At 36.8% G+C, this 13,784-nt stretch overlaps 1 protein-coding gene across 2 annotated transcripts in view; it reads left to right on the top strand.

Annotated features, from left to right (window-relative positions):
* Nucleotides 1–13,784, top strand: part of UBN2 (ubinuclein 2) — a 67,363-nt gene that overhangs the window by 41,356 nt on the left and 12,223 nt on the right. For both annotated transcript variants that reach the window (XM_036230835.1, XM_016161900.2), the window contains exons 13-16: nt 1,338–1,380; nt 4,567–6,114; nt 12,126–12,357; nt 12,779–12,868. In XM_036230835.1, the coding sequence (XP_036086728.1) occupies nt 1,338–1,380; nt 4,567–6,114; nt 12,126–12,357; nt 12,779–12,868 (1,913 nt within the window). The remainder of the gene's footprint in view (nt 1–1,337; nt 1,381–4,566; nt 6,115–12,125; nt 12,358–12,778; nt 12,869–13,784) is intronic.

The raw sequence follows: 13,784 nt of genomic DNA, 5'->3' as shown, positions 1-13,784 counted from the left end.
TCACCTGCAACTTAGAGCTAATTCTCTGTAGCCTACAAGTGTCGTATTAATGGGTTAATAAACTATAAAAATAAGCAAGTCACTGCTAAGAGTTCTGGTTAACATCTGGGTGACATTACAGAATTCTCCCTCTCCTTGCATATAGTTATAACAGAAGCAATTTTTTCCATTCTTAGGAAGGACACTTTGTTAGTATACCATCAGAAATATATTGAGTTCATTGTGGTTTTCAATTCTTACTATTCTTGTTTTAGGTATAAATTTGGAGTTCTTTGGTTTCATATGTTACAAGTTTATCTTGTTGTAGGTGGTTTAGTTATCCTAGGATGGGGAGATATGTGTATATGTGTATTTGTCAATATTATTTCTGGCCTTTAATTTCCCTATAGTTCTAAAATCGCATGTTTTAATTCAGATATAAATAATTCATTTCCTTAATTATAAAGCAGGTGTTTACAGAGATTCTCTCCAGTTTTTTTTTTAATGGTTTCATTAGCATAACTAAATTTGTATTTTCTTTTGTACCAGAAAGTAGGAATCTATGGAATAAGTGGGCCTGAAAGTCTTTTGTCCAAGTGGTCTTTATTAAAAGAAAAAAAAAAAATCAACTTTGAAAATTGCTGTTGCCTTAATGAAGTCGTATGTAGATTGGCAGTTTTAATCAAGATACTTGTTAATTAATGACATTAACTTAGTGAAATAGAAATATTCAGACAATGTTAAGTATTTTAGCTTGTCAACCCTTTATTCAACAGACATTTGAATACTTTCTCCTACTATGGAATTCATAGGATGCTTTTAATCTTCTAAATTTTTCACACTGCTTTCCAAAGGTTCCAGGTTTTCATGGTATTTTTCTTGCCTTTTTTCTATTATTTTGATGTTTTTATTTGAATTTTTATATTACAAATAATTTCTTTAAAACTTGAGAGTTTTTTTGTTTTTTAAATATTATTTACAACTTGGCATGATTTAATTTGAGTTCGAAGTTTCTCGAACCTTTGTTTTCTTATAACTAATTATAAATTCTTACCAGCTCTTTGAAGTGAATCTCCTTAGGCAGCATTGTTAGCCTAGTTTGAGTTATTTTTATTTTACTTTGAATATTTACATTCAATTTTTTAAAAAACTTGTATCATCTATATTTCCTTTCGTTGAGTTAATTGAAATTGGGGAAGATGTTGCTATATAGTCACGTAGAAGTTCAGCACTTATGTGTAGTTCCTTCCTTCAAAGACCTCTCCAGATAGCAGGAAAAATTATCCGTGTAATTACAACTTCCTAATGAGTGACCTAGCTGCTGCTGACCTGGCCTCCTTTTTCATCTTTCATCCTAGGGCAAAGAAAAAGGTGATTCCTCCACCTAAACCCAAAGTGAAGGTAACTATTGAACCAAATCTTGTATTAGTCATAATGGTGAATGTCGAAATGCATTCTTAAGATGGAAATGGTATATGGTGTTTAGCATAGATCAACAGGTACTGTACTCTTAAGATGGTGGTTTTCAGACTTTGTAAAAACCCAAAAACAGTTGAATTCGGGAGAATGGATGACTATGTAGCACTGGGATGTTTGCATATAGTAATTACATTGTAAGGCTTAATGCTACTTAGAAGTCCTGCCTGCAGCCGCCCTGTGCCAGGTGCAGACTCAGAGGCCCCAGTGGCAAGGAGGATGCAAGGCTCCCCCGTCCCGTGCTGACAGACACTAGTGGGAGGCCAATGGCGCACAGTATACCAGCGAGAAGTTAGGGTTAATAGGGGCTGGAAGGAACTCGGGAGTCTGATCTTCTTTAAAATCATAGCTGAGATTACAGATATATAGGAGAAATCCTAAGGCCCCAAACGAAGAAGCAGCTACCATAGTGTTAATCAGCTACTGAAACTTTGGTTGTCCTTAGGGACATTTGCTAATTTCTGTGCATGACCTTGTGATGGACCTTTAAATTTCTTCTCCGAGCACAGCAGATTAGCTTTTCTTGGGCTAACATAGACTGAGAATTAAAATGAAACGTTGCGTAAACTTGGGACCCTCAAAGAAGTACATCTTTAGTAAAAGAAAGGATTAGAAAAGAAATCCACTCACTAGCGGAAAGGTTAAGAAACTCATGTGTCTTGGCCTGGGTTCTGGAGTAGAGGAGAGTCCTCCCTGAGAATTTCCTTGGTTCAGGAGTTTAATTTACACTACCTGTACAATCTGGGAAAACATCAAGCTGAGAAAATAACCCTAAGTTATTAGATTAGTATTAACCAAGGGCACCTGGCAAATCAAATTCTTTCTGGAAAAATGCACCCTCATCCCAGGTCTCAACAGCTTATCACATAAATAAATACCGCATCAAGTATAAGCTTACAATCTGCAAATACAGAATATGAAAGGAAATAAATTATTATGAGCGAGACTCAGAAACGATCAACAGAATTAGATCCTTAAGGAGGGCAAGTGATGGATTTATTGGGTTTAGAACATAGTAATATAACTCAAATTTCTTTTGATAGTTAAGAAGTTAGAAATGGGGATAAAAGATATCCTATCAAATAGACAAAGCAGAGTTAAGAAAGAACCAAGTGTAACCTCTAGCGGTGAAATCTGTAATTACTTGAAATTAAAATTATAATGAAAACTCACTTCCTTTAGGTTTTAGACTTTTCCCATAGCCTTCATCTTTTTGAGTAGATGAGTTTCTTTGCTTATGAGGTTATGATCAGAAGGGCAAAATTTTTGTTACTCTGGGGCTTTAACTTTTAACTTTACGGGCTCTTTGAATAAAGCGTAAACAGCCTTCTTTTCGTTAGTAACCTACTTAGTCTTCTAATCCAAATAATATTGAGCCAATATTTTATTAAATCCATTAAGTTTATGCTTTGTTTTGACACTTTATTTTAAAAGTCCCTAATACCCTCCAATGAGGGTTGGTTAAATTTTGGTACATCTATCAAATATATGATTAATTTGTCAGAATTCTAGTAATAACTGTGATAGGATACTATAAGATTTTTTTGTAATTAAGTTACTTTTTTCTTTTCTCAAAATGGAAAAACTATATTGCTGATTTGGTTTTTTCCTATCCTATCACTCCTTAAATATCTATTTTAGTTAGGTAATATAAGGAAATACAGTATAAAATACAAACAATACAGAAAAGTAAGAAAGAGAAAAGTAAAAGTATCCAGAAATTTTGCTTACTCAGAGAAAAAATGCTTTGAACATTTTGGTATGCATCTGCCCTCCCATCTTCTGGATCTCTGCCTCTACCTCTCCCCCTTCCATTTATCCATCCATCCATCCATCCATCCAACTGTTCATTTATTCAGGTTGAATTAACATTTTGTATAAAGGGAGTAACCTGCTTTTTTGACTCAAATATATGTCCTGACCAGTTTTCTTTGCCAATGTAAATCTACTTGGTGCTCTCTTGGGTGGATTTAATGTTATTTTTATATAGAAAAAATTATTAATAGACTTAAAACAACAATTAATAGACTTAAAAAACACTACCAGTATTATTCTGATAATACTCCCCCACACTCAGTTTCTGTCCTTTTGTAATAATGGAATTTTTACTAATCATGTAATTAATTGGATGGCGTGTCAAAACAAATGTGTCTCACCTGCATTAACATTCATCCTCACAGACAATTTTGACCTTAATGCACTACAGACATCTAAGAAGCAGTGAGGTTTTCAATCATGGCTTTTAGAATAGCAACTTAGAAAAATTGCTAAGGGCTAAGGGCCTTAAAGTGTAACAGTGTTAACAGCTTGTTTACCATAGTACCTAGAAAGTCATGGTAAAGACCTTTTCCTCTCCATTCTTTCCTCACTATGGCTAAGGTAAGTGCTGTGGTTGTGCAAATAACCATTACTGTGCAAGACTTTGGGTTTGGGTTTACTTGGGGCTGTTTGTTTCCTTGTTTTCTTACCACGGTACCTCACTCGTAGTGGACACTTAGTAAATATGTGTTGAAAACATTATCAATGACTTCTTCCATAATGAATAGAAAACACAATTTAAGTATGCTTGGATTGAATCATCTGCCAGTTTGGTGTACAAGTTTCTGTATGAACTAGCCATGAGTAACTTCAGGACAGCATACAAAGAGGCAGAAATGCAAAGAAGCAGAAAATGAGGGTCAGTATCCTAGCAAATTATAGTACACAAGAGGATCAGAGTCTTAAGATAAAGACAGAATTTCTCCTAGGTACAAGAATAAAAAGAGAGTAATCTCTGAACAGATGTATTTGTAGTAATATTATCCAAAGATCTGACATGGGTGGGTTGGACAGGGGAGTTTCATCAACAATGTGACTCATTTATGAATGTACCTTCAGTTTCATTTTAAGCCTTCTGAGGATGGCATACTAAGGTATGGCAGCTGTGTGCAATATATCAGATAAGTTAGGCTTATGAGGACAATTCTTTCAGGAGTTCTGTCCTGTCAAAAATTATTTTGGTTTTCACAGTGGAATTTTAATCATCATAACTTCTTAGTTCTTTAAAAATAATACTTTGTGATTTTTTTATTCATCAGTTTAATTGTTCTAATATAATTCTGTTTATGCTAGGAGTGTAGTCCAAAAAAGGACCAGAAAACTCCTGCATCCTTGGTGGCTTCAGTTGGTGGTCCTTCAACGAGCTCTAGTACATCCGCCGTGGCCTCCACCAGTTCTAGCTCTACACCAGCCCAGGAGACGATCTGCCTTGACGACTCACTAGATGAAGACCTTTCTTTCCATCCACCTGCACTAGATCTTGTTTCTGAAGCTTTAGCTGTTATCAACAATGGGAACAAGGGCCCTCCGGCTGGCTCAAGGATAAGCATGCCAACTGCAAAACCTCGTCCAGGGCTGAGGGAAGAAAAATTAGCAAGTATCATGAGTAAGCTGCCACTGGCTACTCCCAAAAAACTAGATTCTACTCAGACTGCACATTCATCAAGTCTTATTGCTGGTCACACAGGGCCAGTACCAAAGAAACCCCAGGATTTAGCTCATACTGGCATCTCTTCAGGCCTTATTGCTGGTTCTTCAATTCAGAACCCTAAAGTTTCCTTAGAACCTTTGCCAGCCAGACTACTTCAACAAGGACTGCAGAGGTCAAGCCAGATCCATGCTTCTTCCTCTTCACAGACTCACATCTCCTCTTCTTCCCAAGCCCAAGTTGCTGCCTCCTCTCATGCTCTGGGAACATCAGAGGCCCAAGAAGCTTCTTCATTAACACAAGTAACAAAGGTGCACCAGCATTCAGCTGTCCAACAAAATTATGTGTCTCCATTACAAGCAACCATTAGTAAATCACAGACCAACCCAGTGGTGAAATTAAGTAATAATCCCCAGCTTTCCTGTTCATCCTCACTTATTAAGACTTCAGATAAGCCACTTATGTACCGCCTTCCCTTATCTGCTCCCTCACCTGGAAATGGTTCTCAAGGGTCCCATCCCCTGGTTTCTAGGACAGTACCTAGCACCACTACCTCCAGTAACTATTTAGCCAAGGCTATGGTGTCACAAATCTCCACGCAGGGTTTCAAATCTCCCTTCTCAATGGCTGCATCCCCAAAACTTGCCGCATCCCCCAAACCTGCCACATCTCCTAAACCCTTGCCCTCACCTAAGCCTTCTGCCTCACCCAAGCCCTCTCTGTCAGCTAAGCCTTCAGTATCAACTAAACTTATTTCTAAGTCCAACCCAACTCCCAAGCCTACTGTATCCCCAAGTTCCAGTCCAAATGCACTAGTAGCCCAGAGTAGTCACTCCAGCAGTAACACCCCGGTCCATAAACAGCCCAGTGGAATAAACATCAGCAGACAGTCTCCCACCTTGAATTTATTGCCCTCTAATCGTACTTCAGGCCTTTCATCTACAAAAAATCTTCAGGCCTCTTCAAAGCTACCAAACTCATCATCCACTGGAACTGTTGGGAAGAACAGCTTGAGTGGAATTGCAATGAATGTACCCGCCAGCAGAGGTAGCAACCTTAACTCAAGCGGAGCTAATAGGACTAGTCTATCTGGGGGAACAGGAAGTGGAACACAGGGTGCTACTAAACCGTTGTCTACTCCACATAGACCATCCTCTGCCTCAGGGTCTTCAGTGGTAACAGCCAGTGTGCAGGTATGTATGTTACATACGTTCATGTGATAAAATGTAAGATTGTGTGATCTTGTGAGGCCGTTTAAAAACCTGATTATAATATATAGCTTGTTTATGATAGCTTATTATAGCTTATGGCCAACAACCGTTCCTGATGCTGACATCACAGTAATGGGGACACTGGAAAGGAGGCTTTTGTCGGGCTGCGGATTTGTCTGTTTTAATAAAGTATCACGTGCTAACCTTAAATTTCTGAAAGACATGACAAAAGTGCATATTTAAAACTATCTTATTGAAGTCCAGAACAAAGTAGTAACTTATGAATTTAGCATACCTTCACTTGTTTTCTCTTTCCCACTCCAGTACCCTTTCTCCTGTCAACTTTCTTATTTTTTCATTCAATCAAATTGATACATTCATGTGTTTTCCTTTAACCATTTGTCTTTTTGAATAAAGTTTTTATTTGCATGAATTTTGAAGTTACTCCTATCTGATTCTCTACGTCAGATTAGTTTCAGTCATCCTTTTATACCACAGTCCCCCCATTCATGAGTTTTAATTTAAATTTGTCTCTCAGTTAACAGGAGTACCTCACTTAAGGAATCTTTTCGAAAAGCTAATGTGAAAGCGGTGCTACCTAAGCTCTTGCATACCTGATTATTTCTGTGCTGTCACACTTGAGTAGTTGTGGACTTCTTGGATCGCTAAGTGTCTCACTCCAAATTTTGTAAATACTGTCCCGCTGACCCTTGCTTTGTATTTAGGATTACAGAGAAGTCTCAGGCTATTCTGGTTTTCATTCCCTTACCAGTAATTTATTTTCTCTGCCTAAATGCTAGTAAGATTTTCTCTTTTTCGTTGAAATTGAAGTGTTTCCAGACTCTGGCTAGATTTATCTTGTTTTCATTAATTTTGTACCCAGAACGTGGTAATGTCTTTCATTCTCAGACCTGGCTGCTTTTTCAGCTCAAGAATGTTTCATTCTATTATGTGTCTTATTATTTCTGGTCCATTTGGCCTGGGAGTTTTCAGACCTCTTTTATTAATCATATATTGTCTCTCTCTGCCTTCCATGTCATCTTCTCTGTTACTCTTTTCATCTTTCTTCCACTTCTTTGTATTCTGAGACATTCTCAGATTTGTCCTTCATGTTACTGATTTGGTTTCTTCCATGTTCCTTTTTTTTTCTCTTGAAAAGTAAAACATGTTCATTGTAGGCAAAGTCAAAAAAGGGAAAAAAAATCACCCATTTATTCCACGACTGTGTATATTTTCCTGGTCCTTTTAAAACTCTTTTTCCAGAAAGTAGATTTTACATAATATTCTGTTTCATACCAAGCTTTTTTAAAAATTAATATTTTATGATGTATTCTTAAGTTCTTAAATGTTCTTTGAAAACCTGACGTATTGATGTATGGCATTCTATTGTCTAAGAAAGTTCTCTAACTTTGTACTGCATCCTATTTGTGTGGAATAGGAACACTTAATGAAAGAATTAACACCTTGGCATTCGTAGATGTTCTCTGGTATTGGAAACAAGCTAAGCACTGGTATTCAGTATATAATTAAAACCCAAATCATCACTGCCATCACTATAGGCTTGAAGCGAATTAATTCCAGAATTCTAATATAGAACAAAATTCAATTACCTGATATTTTATTAATTGAAATCTAGGATTTACTGATGTTTTATCTATATAATTTTACTTTTATCAGGAAATTGAAAACAAAAAAACTGATTAGGGATTGTATATTAAAATTTAAGTTAAAGTCTGAGAAAGTCCATGTTCCTATTTGTATAACCTTTATTAAAATACTGACTTTTTTAAATTAATTTTTAATCGGTCAAAGGGAATGTGAGAGAATAATGGAAATGGCAGTTCCCTGCCCCATATCCTCCTTCCTAGAGTCAACTACTTATAACTTTTAGCTTTTTCTCCGTTTTTAAATAATAAGAATGAATGGGAGACTCTTAATTTATTCTTTTTAGTATTGTCTTTAACTTCTCATTGTGATAAATCAAGGCTTTAGCTCTATTATAATTTTCTCAGTTTCCTGAAATAGTAAAATTACAATTTTGGTTAAAGACATATGTACAGTATTTTCTCTGTTGGGCTAAATATCGAATGCTGTTGTTTCATTTGCTTTCTTATTATAAATTTTTGGCTTTTTTCCTAGAGTTAAAAAAATTTTTTGTTCATTTTCTTCCTTTTCTTCCTTCATCCTTTGTTATCTCCAGAATCTATCAGTTTTCTTTTCCCCCAGGAACATTTCTGTATGATTATTTATCCCAAAAGAACCCACATACTTGGTGTAGCGGCCGTTTACCAGTTATTTTGTCAACGTGAACTTACAAAATTTGTTTCTCTAAAAAGTATTCCCTCCGGGTTTTTCCCCCTTCCCAGTTGGGCTTTACAATTTGGAGACCTTACTGTGCCTGCCTTTATACCTGATCCTTTTTGTTCTATCTTACTGGTTTGACTGAAGAAAAGGTCAGTAATTGAATAAGATTGTTTCCAGCTTCTGGTGGACCTAAGGTTCTTTTTTTTCTTATTTTTTTCTTTATTTCTTCTTTTCTTTCTTTTTTTTTTTTTTGCGTATCTCATTGAAGTTTTATCAGCTACTTTGGTGGCCTCTAGATCCTGTCTCTCTAGCACTCCAGCACTAACCACTGATTTCCTATATATTCCTGCAAAGCACGCAACTCCTCTATGAAAGACATCTTCAGCTGTCTACTCATCTGCATTTGCAGAGTAAAAGTGACAGGTTCTGAGTTTAACAAAAGTTAAAATCTTTCTGGGTTCAAAGTACTGCCTCTACCTAATTTCTATTTAATAACTTTTTCCAGTCAAGGCACTCCTCTTCTTTCTTGTCCTTCAGCTTACTGATTATCTATGAATCCTGTCTTTGCCACTTTATAATTCCCAAAATAATTCGTTACGTGTTTACTATGTGCCAGGCACTCTTCTAGGTGCTGGGGAAGTAGGGTGAACACCGTGTCCAAGATTCCTCTTCTCGTGGAGCATGTGTTCCAGATAGGAAGCTAAGCAAAATGCAATTTTAAAAAATGTATTGAGTTCCATGAAAAAATAAAATAGAACGATATGATAAAGTGTGATTGTTGCTAACATAGATAAGGCAGCTGGGGAAGGCCTCTTTGAGGAAGCATCATCTAAGCTCAGAACTGAATGAGCAGGAACCAGCCATTTGGGAATGAGGGAACAAAAAGTCCAGGCAAGAGGGATGGTGGCTGTGAAGACACTGAGACAAGAAAGAGCCTGACATTTAGACCTGATAGCTAGACCAGGGAGCGATGGGTAGGTGATGAGGTTGGAGGTCAACCAGAATCATGTGATGGAGGACCATGCGCCATGATAAAGACTTTAGATTTCATTCTGCGCACAGTGGAAAGCTATTGTAGGGTATTTTCTAGGAGAGTGGCAAGGTCTGTTTGATATTTCTAAGGATCACTCTGGGTATTGCAGAGAATAGGGATGGGGAGTGGGTACACTCACCAAAATAAAATGTGGTTAAAAATAATGTAGTGCCCACCACAGGAAGAGCAAAGTTTACCTTCATCTTTTCCCCTGGAAATGAAATGTGGAAGTCATAGAAAGTATCATAGAAAGTATTTTTGGTTATGAGGCACTATCCCAAGCTGTTTACCTATTTCATGTATGGTTCTGAATGACATCAATGGTGGGACACCCCAGTTTTGAAAATTCTCCATCTTCTAGGAGAGAGAAATTTGTAAATATCCATGTAACATTTAGATAATCCGATGTTTCATTTTAGTTTTATAAACAAAATTAAGTAAAGAAGTTTTTGACATTACAAAACATTAGACAATTATGGCATGGCACCATTTTTTATTGCTAATATTCAATTACTTAATTTTTGAAATTGCCCTAATTTACATTTTCCATCTAAAATATTTTAATGCTTAAATTAGCCTCCAAAAAAGCCCGAGTTCTCCGTATTCGCAGTATTTAATGTTTCTCACTAGGGGGCTCCACTTGGAGCACACTGCCTTGGAGTGTGAACCTCATATTATCCTGAGACCACAATAGAATTATTATTAAAAAGAAGAAAGACCTCTTGTTAATTCTAAAAGTGATGCAGGATTCTTTCTCTTCAAATGGCTTCAAAGCACTATTTTTAACTTAGTAATTCTTTTGTAATGCACCAATTTTGTGTGTCAGGATCAGCACAACAGAAAGACTGGAAAATAAGAAAAGGATCATGTCCAAGCATGAAGTCATAAAGACTATGCTTAAGTGTTGAAGGGAGTCATGGTAAAAAAAAGAAAGAATGGGTATGAGCTCAGCTTGTCCTTCACCTTATGCCAAAAAACTAAGGTTTCAAGCCTCAATGGTGGGAAAAAATGAGACTGCTTGTTAATGGTAGCAGTTAACATTGCAGGAGATGATGAATTCACTTGTGGACGTGCCAGATTGGTGAGTGTTAGGTATCAAAGTGAAATTCTTCACTAACTTCTAGATGTACAGAATTGAAATTGAGAGGTCACAACTATGGGTATAAATTTAAGAGATTAAAAATAAAGGAGATAATGGAAAGAGGGGCTATTGGAGAGAGAATGTAAAAACTAGAAGGGAAAGAAACCAGAAGAGAAAGCTTTTTGAGGATGTTCTTCAATTTTTGTTCAGCAGTGGCATGGACCACTAAGTGTGTAAATATTTGTTAAAATATAGCATATATGTGTGGGAAGATCACCTACGTTTTTCTTATACATCAACTAAGAAATAAAATGATCAATCCTTTATAAATTAACATTTACTGGTAAAATAATCAACGCATAAAATAAAATAAACCTAACAATAGCTAACATGTAAAGTTTTTGGCCAGGGAAATTTAGAGTTGATGAAATATGACTACAAAAGAAAACTCACAGTTGCAGAAACTATAATAGATAATATCTGATACCAAGAAAAGCTTATTGTAATCTTTGTTAATAAGTGCACAGAGGGAAGTGTCAAAATGGGAAAAATTATTTAATTACTGTATAGAAAAATCGTTTAAGGAATTAAATTAGCTTAATAAAACATTTCATTTCTCAATGAAAGTTCATCAGTGTTATCATATTTCTGATTTAAGTGTTTTTTTCATAAACATAGCTGTAAAGCCCAAGTAAGGAAGCGTCAAAATATCCTCTAATTTACCTTTTACCTTAGGGAGTCTGAGTTTAGAAAAGTAGTAGAGATAGATACCAGCTTTCAGGTGTAAGGGAGAGACTAAATAATGTGGAAACCAGAGGCTGTCATTCAGTAAGTTTGATAATGAAAGGAATACAAAAAGTCAGGTTGTTTCTAGTGGTTGAGGAAGAGCCCAGAATTACTGTGGTTGTACAGAGGTAAGAGGTCTCTGTATATGAGAAGGCAGAAAAAACATGGAAGGGGTGTAGTACTAGATATTATTTGTACCAGAAAGTTGTGCCTAGATGGGATTTGTGGCATCGGTCCAGTGGTCAGCTTTTGGAGAAGAGGCAGGTAAGGCTGATGGTGAGGAAGAACATCCAGGGCGGCCTCATCTCTTTAAGGTGTTAGATTGTAAGTGAAGGATATCGAGTTAGGAGGCTCTGAGAGAGGAATAGCCTGGAACAGCAACTGCAGGGATTGCGCCAAGAAGGAGTGAGAGACAAAGAGAAAAATGACCAAGCATTTTCAGAGACCAGATTACAGTTGTATGGAATTAATCACGAGTCGTTGAGAACGAGGGGCTAGGAGCCAAAGTGGAAATCTACAGTGAGACTTGAGTGTAGGTTAAGAGGGTAAATGCAAGTTAATACAGGCATTAAATTGAGTCCAAACGCGATGAAGAGCTGAGTATAGAATTATTGCAAAACCAATATTGGTAGCTCTTTGAAATATATTTTTTTCACCTCAGTCTTCATTTCTGTCTCAAAAAGTTTCTGTTAGAGCAGTTATAAGACACAGTCTTGCACCCATGAGGATATGAAATAATTCAGGTTAAAGATTTGATTTCTTATGTATTTTGACCCCTGGTTTCTGCAGTCCACAGCAGGAGCATCATTATTGGCTAATGCCTCACCTCTGACTCTCATGACATCACCTTTGTCTGTAACAAATCAAAATGTGACTCCTTTTGGGATGCTGGGTGGCCTTGTTCCAGTGACCATGCCCTTCCAGTTTCCCTTGGAGCTACTTGGCTTTGGAACGGACACAGCTGGAGTGACAACCACCTCGGGATCTACCTCAGCCGCTTTCCACCATAGCCTAACTCAGAGTAAGTAGCATTCTTTTATTTGCTTGGGTACTGAGTTTGACAGAATAGGAAACCTCACGAATTTATACTAACTGAGAGTGGTCCAGTTGGAGTTAGTGAATGAAGATTATAGGATTTTTTAAAATGCAGTTCATTTCATCTATATATGAAAAGTCAAATTACTGGACTTCAAGATTTAATTTAGCATTTTAAATGAACCACTGTACCACAGTTCTATCTTAATGAAATTTGTAAGAGGAAGTTAAATTTGCTGCATTATTTAGATACATTTATATATGTAAATTTTAAAAAGTATACGTACTCTAAGAAGGCCTTTGAAGTCACAGGCTGTGCTTGCATTAGATAAGCTATTTTCATTTTTGATCTAAGAGGGCTCGAATCAGATTTAAGGAGATCACTGACAAATCCGTTTTCCTCTCAGATTTACTAAAGGGTTTACAGCCAGGAGCTCAGCATGCAGCAACACTTTCCCACGCACCTCTGCCTACACATTTACAGCAAACATTTAATGGTAAGAAAGCCACCTATTTCTTCATCTCTTTATTGTTTATATAGCTATATCGATTGGATTAGAAATCTTTTGTGAAAATGTGAATGGAATGACAAAGGTTGGAAAAAACATTTTCATATGGCTAAATCCTCAGTAGCAACAAACTCCTTTTGAGAGGAAATAAGTAAATGAGATCTTTTGTTAACAATGAGGAGAGCCTCTTTGAAGGTGTTATATGGAAATGACAAGAGGATTCATGAGACAGTGTACAAAAGTCATGTCAAGTAATTATAATAGTTTACATTTATTGAAAGCTTACTGAGTGCCAGATGGTCTTGTGACTACTTGTATTAGTAATTTAATTGTTACAACAGGCCTGTGAATGAGATAACAACTCCCATTTTGTAGATCAGGAAACTGAATTAGTGATAAGCAGTTTGCCCAAGACGATACACTCAAGTGTGCAATCTAAGGTATAAACTCAGGAAGTCTGACTTCACAGCCTGTATCCTTAACCATTAAACCTTTCTGCCTCTTAGCACGGATTAAATTAGCATAATCCAAAATCTATACATTATATACTTGCAGCCCAATTAGATAACTCTGAAATATGAAATGAGATAGTGGGCACTGGTCATGTTGGCCTCCAAGTTCCTGCTCTCACAGCAGTTGGCATCAGTATAGACTGCTGACACTGTTCTGAAGGCCATTTTCAGGATCTTCTGAGCAGAAATAATTGCTCAGAAACCCTCTTAACTTTGGAAGTTGCCTGGGGCCTCACTGATCTCTTTGGTCACTGCATTTCAAATTGTCTTTAAACAAGTTTACTTAGGGTTGGCCACATATGGAAATAGGAGGAGCTATGTGGCGATCTTGAGGCAATAGGTTGTAATTAGCCATGTAAAAGTCCTAAGTGGTAAGCTGCCTCAGACTCACC

Source organism: Rousettus aegyptiacus, unplaced genomic scaffold (genome assembly GCF_014176215.1).
Source record: "Rousettus aegyptiacus isolate mRouAeg1 unplaced genomic scaffold, mRouAeg1.p scaffold_m13_p_13, whole genome shotgun sequence".
NCBI lineage: Eukaryota > Metazoa > Chordata > Mammalia > Chiroptera > Pteropodidae > Rousettus > Rousettus aegyptiacus.
The sequence above is the reverse complement of the archived record's forward strand: the minus strand, read 5'-3'. Positions and strand labels throughout refer to the sequence as shown.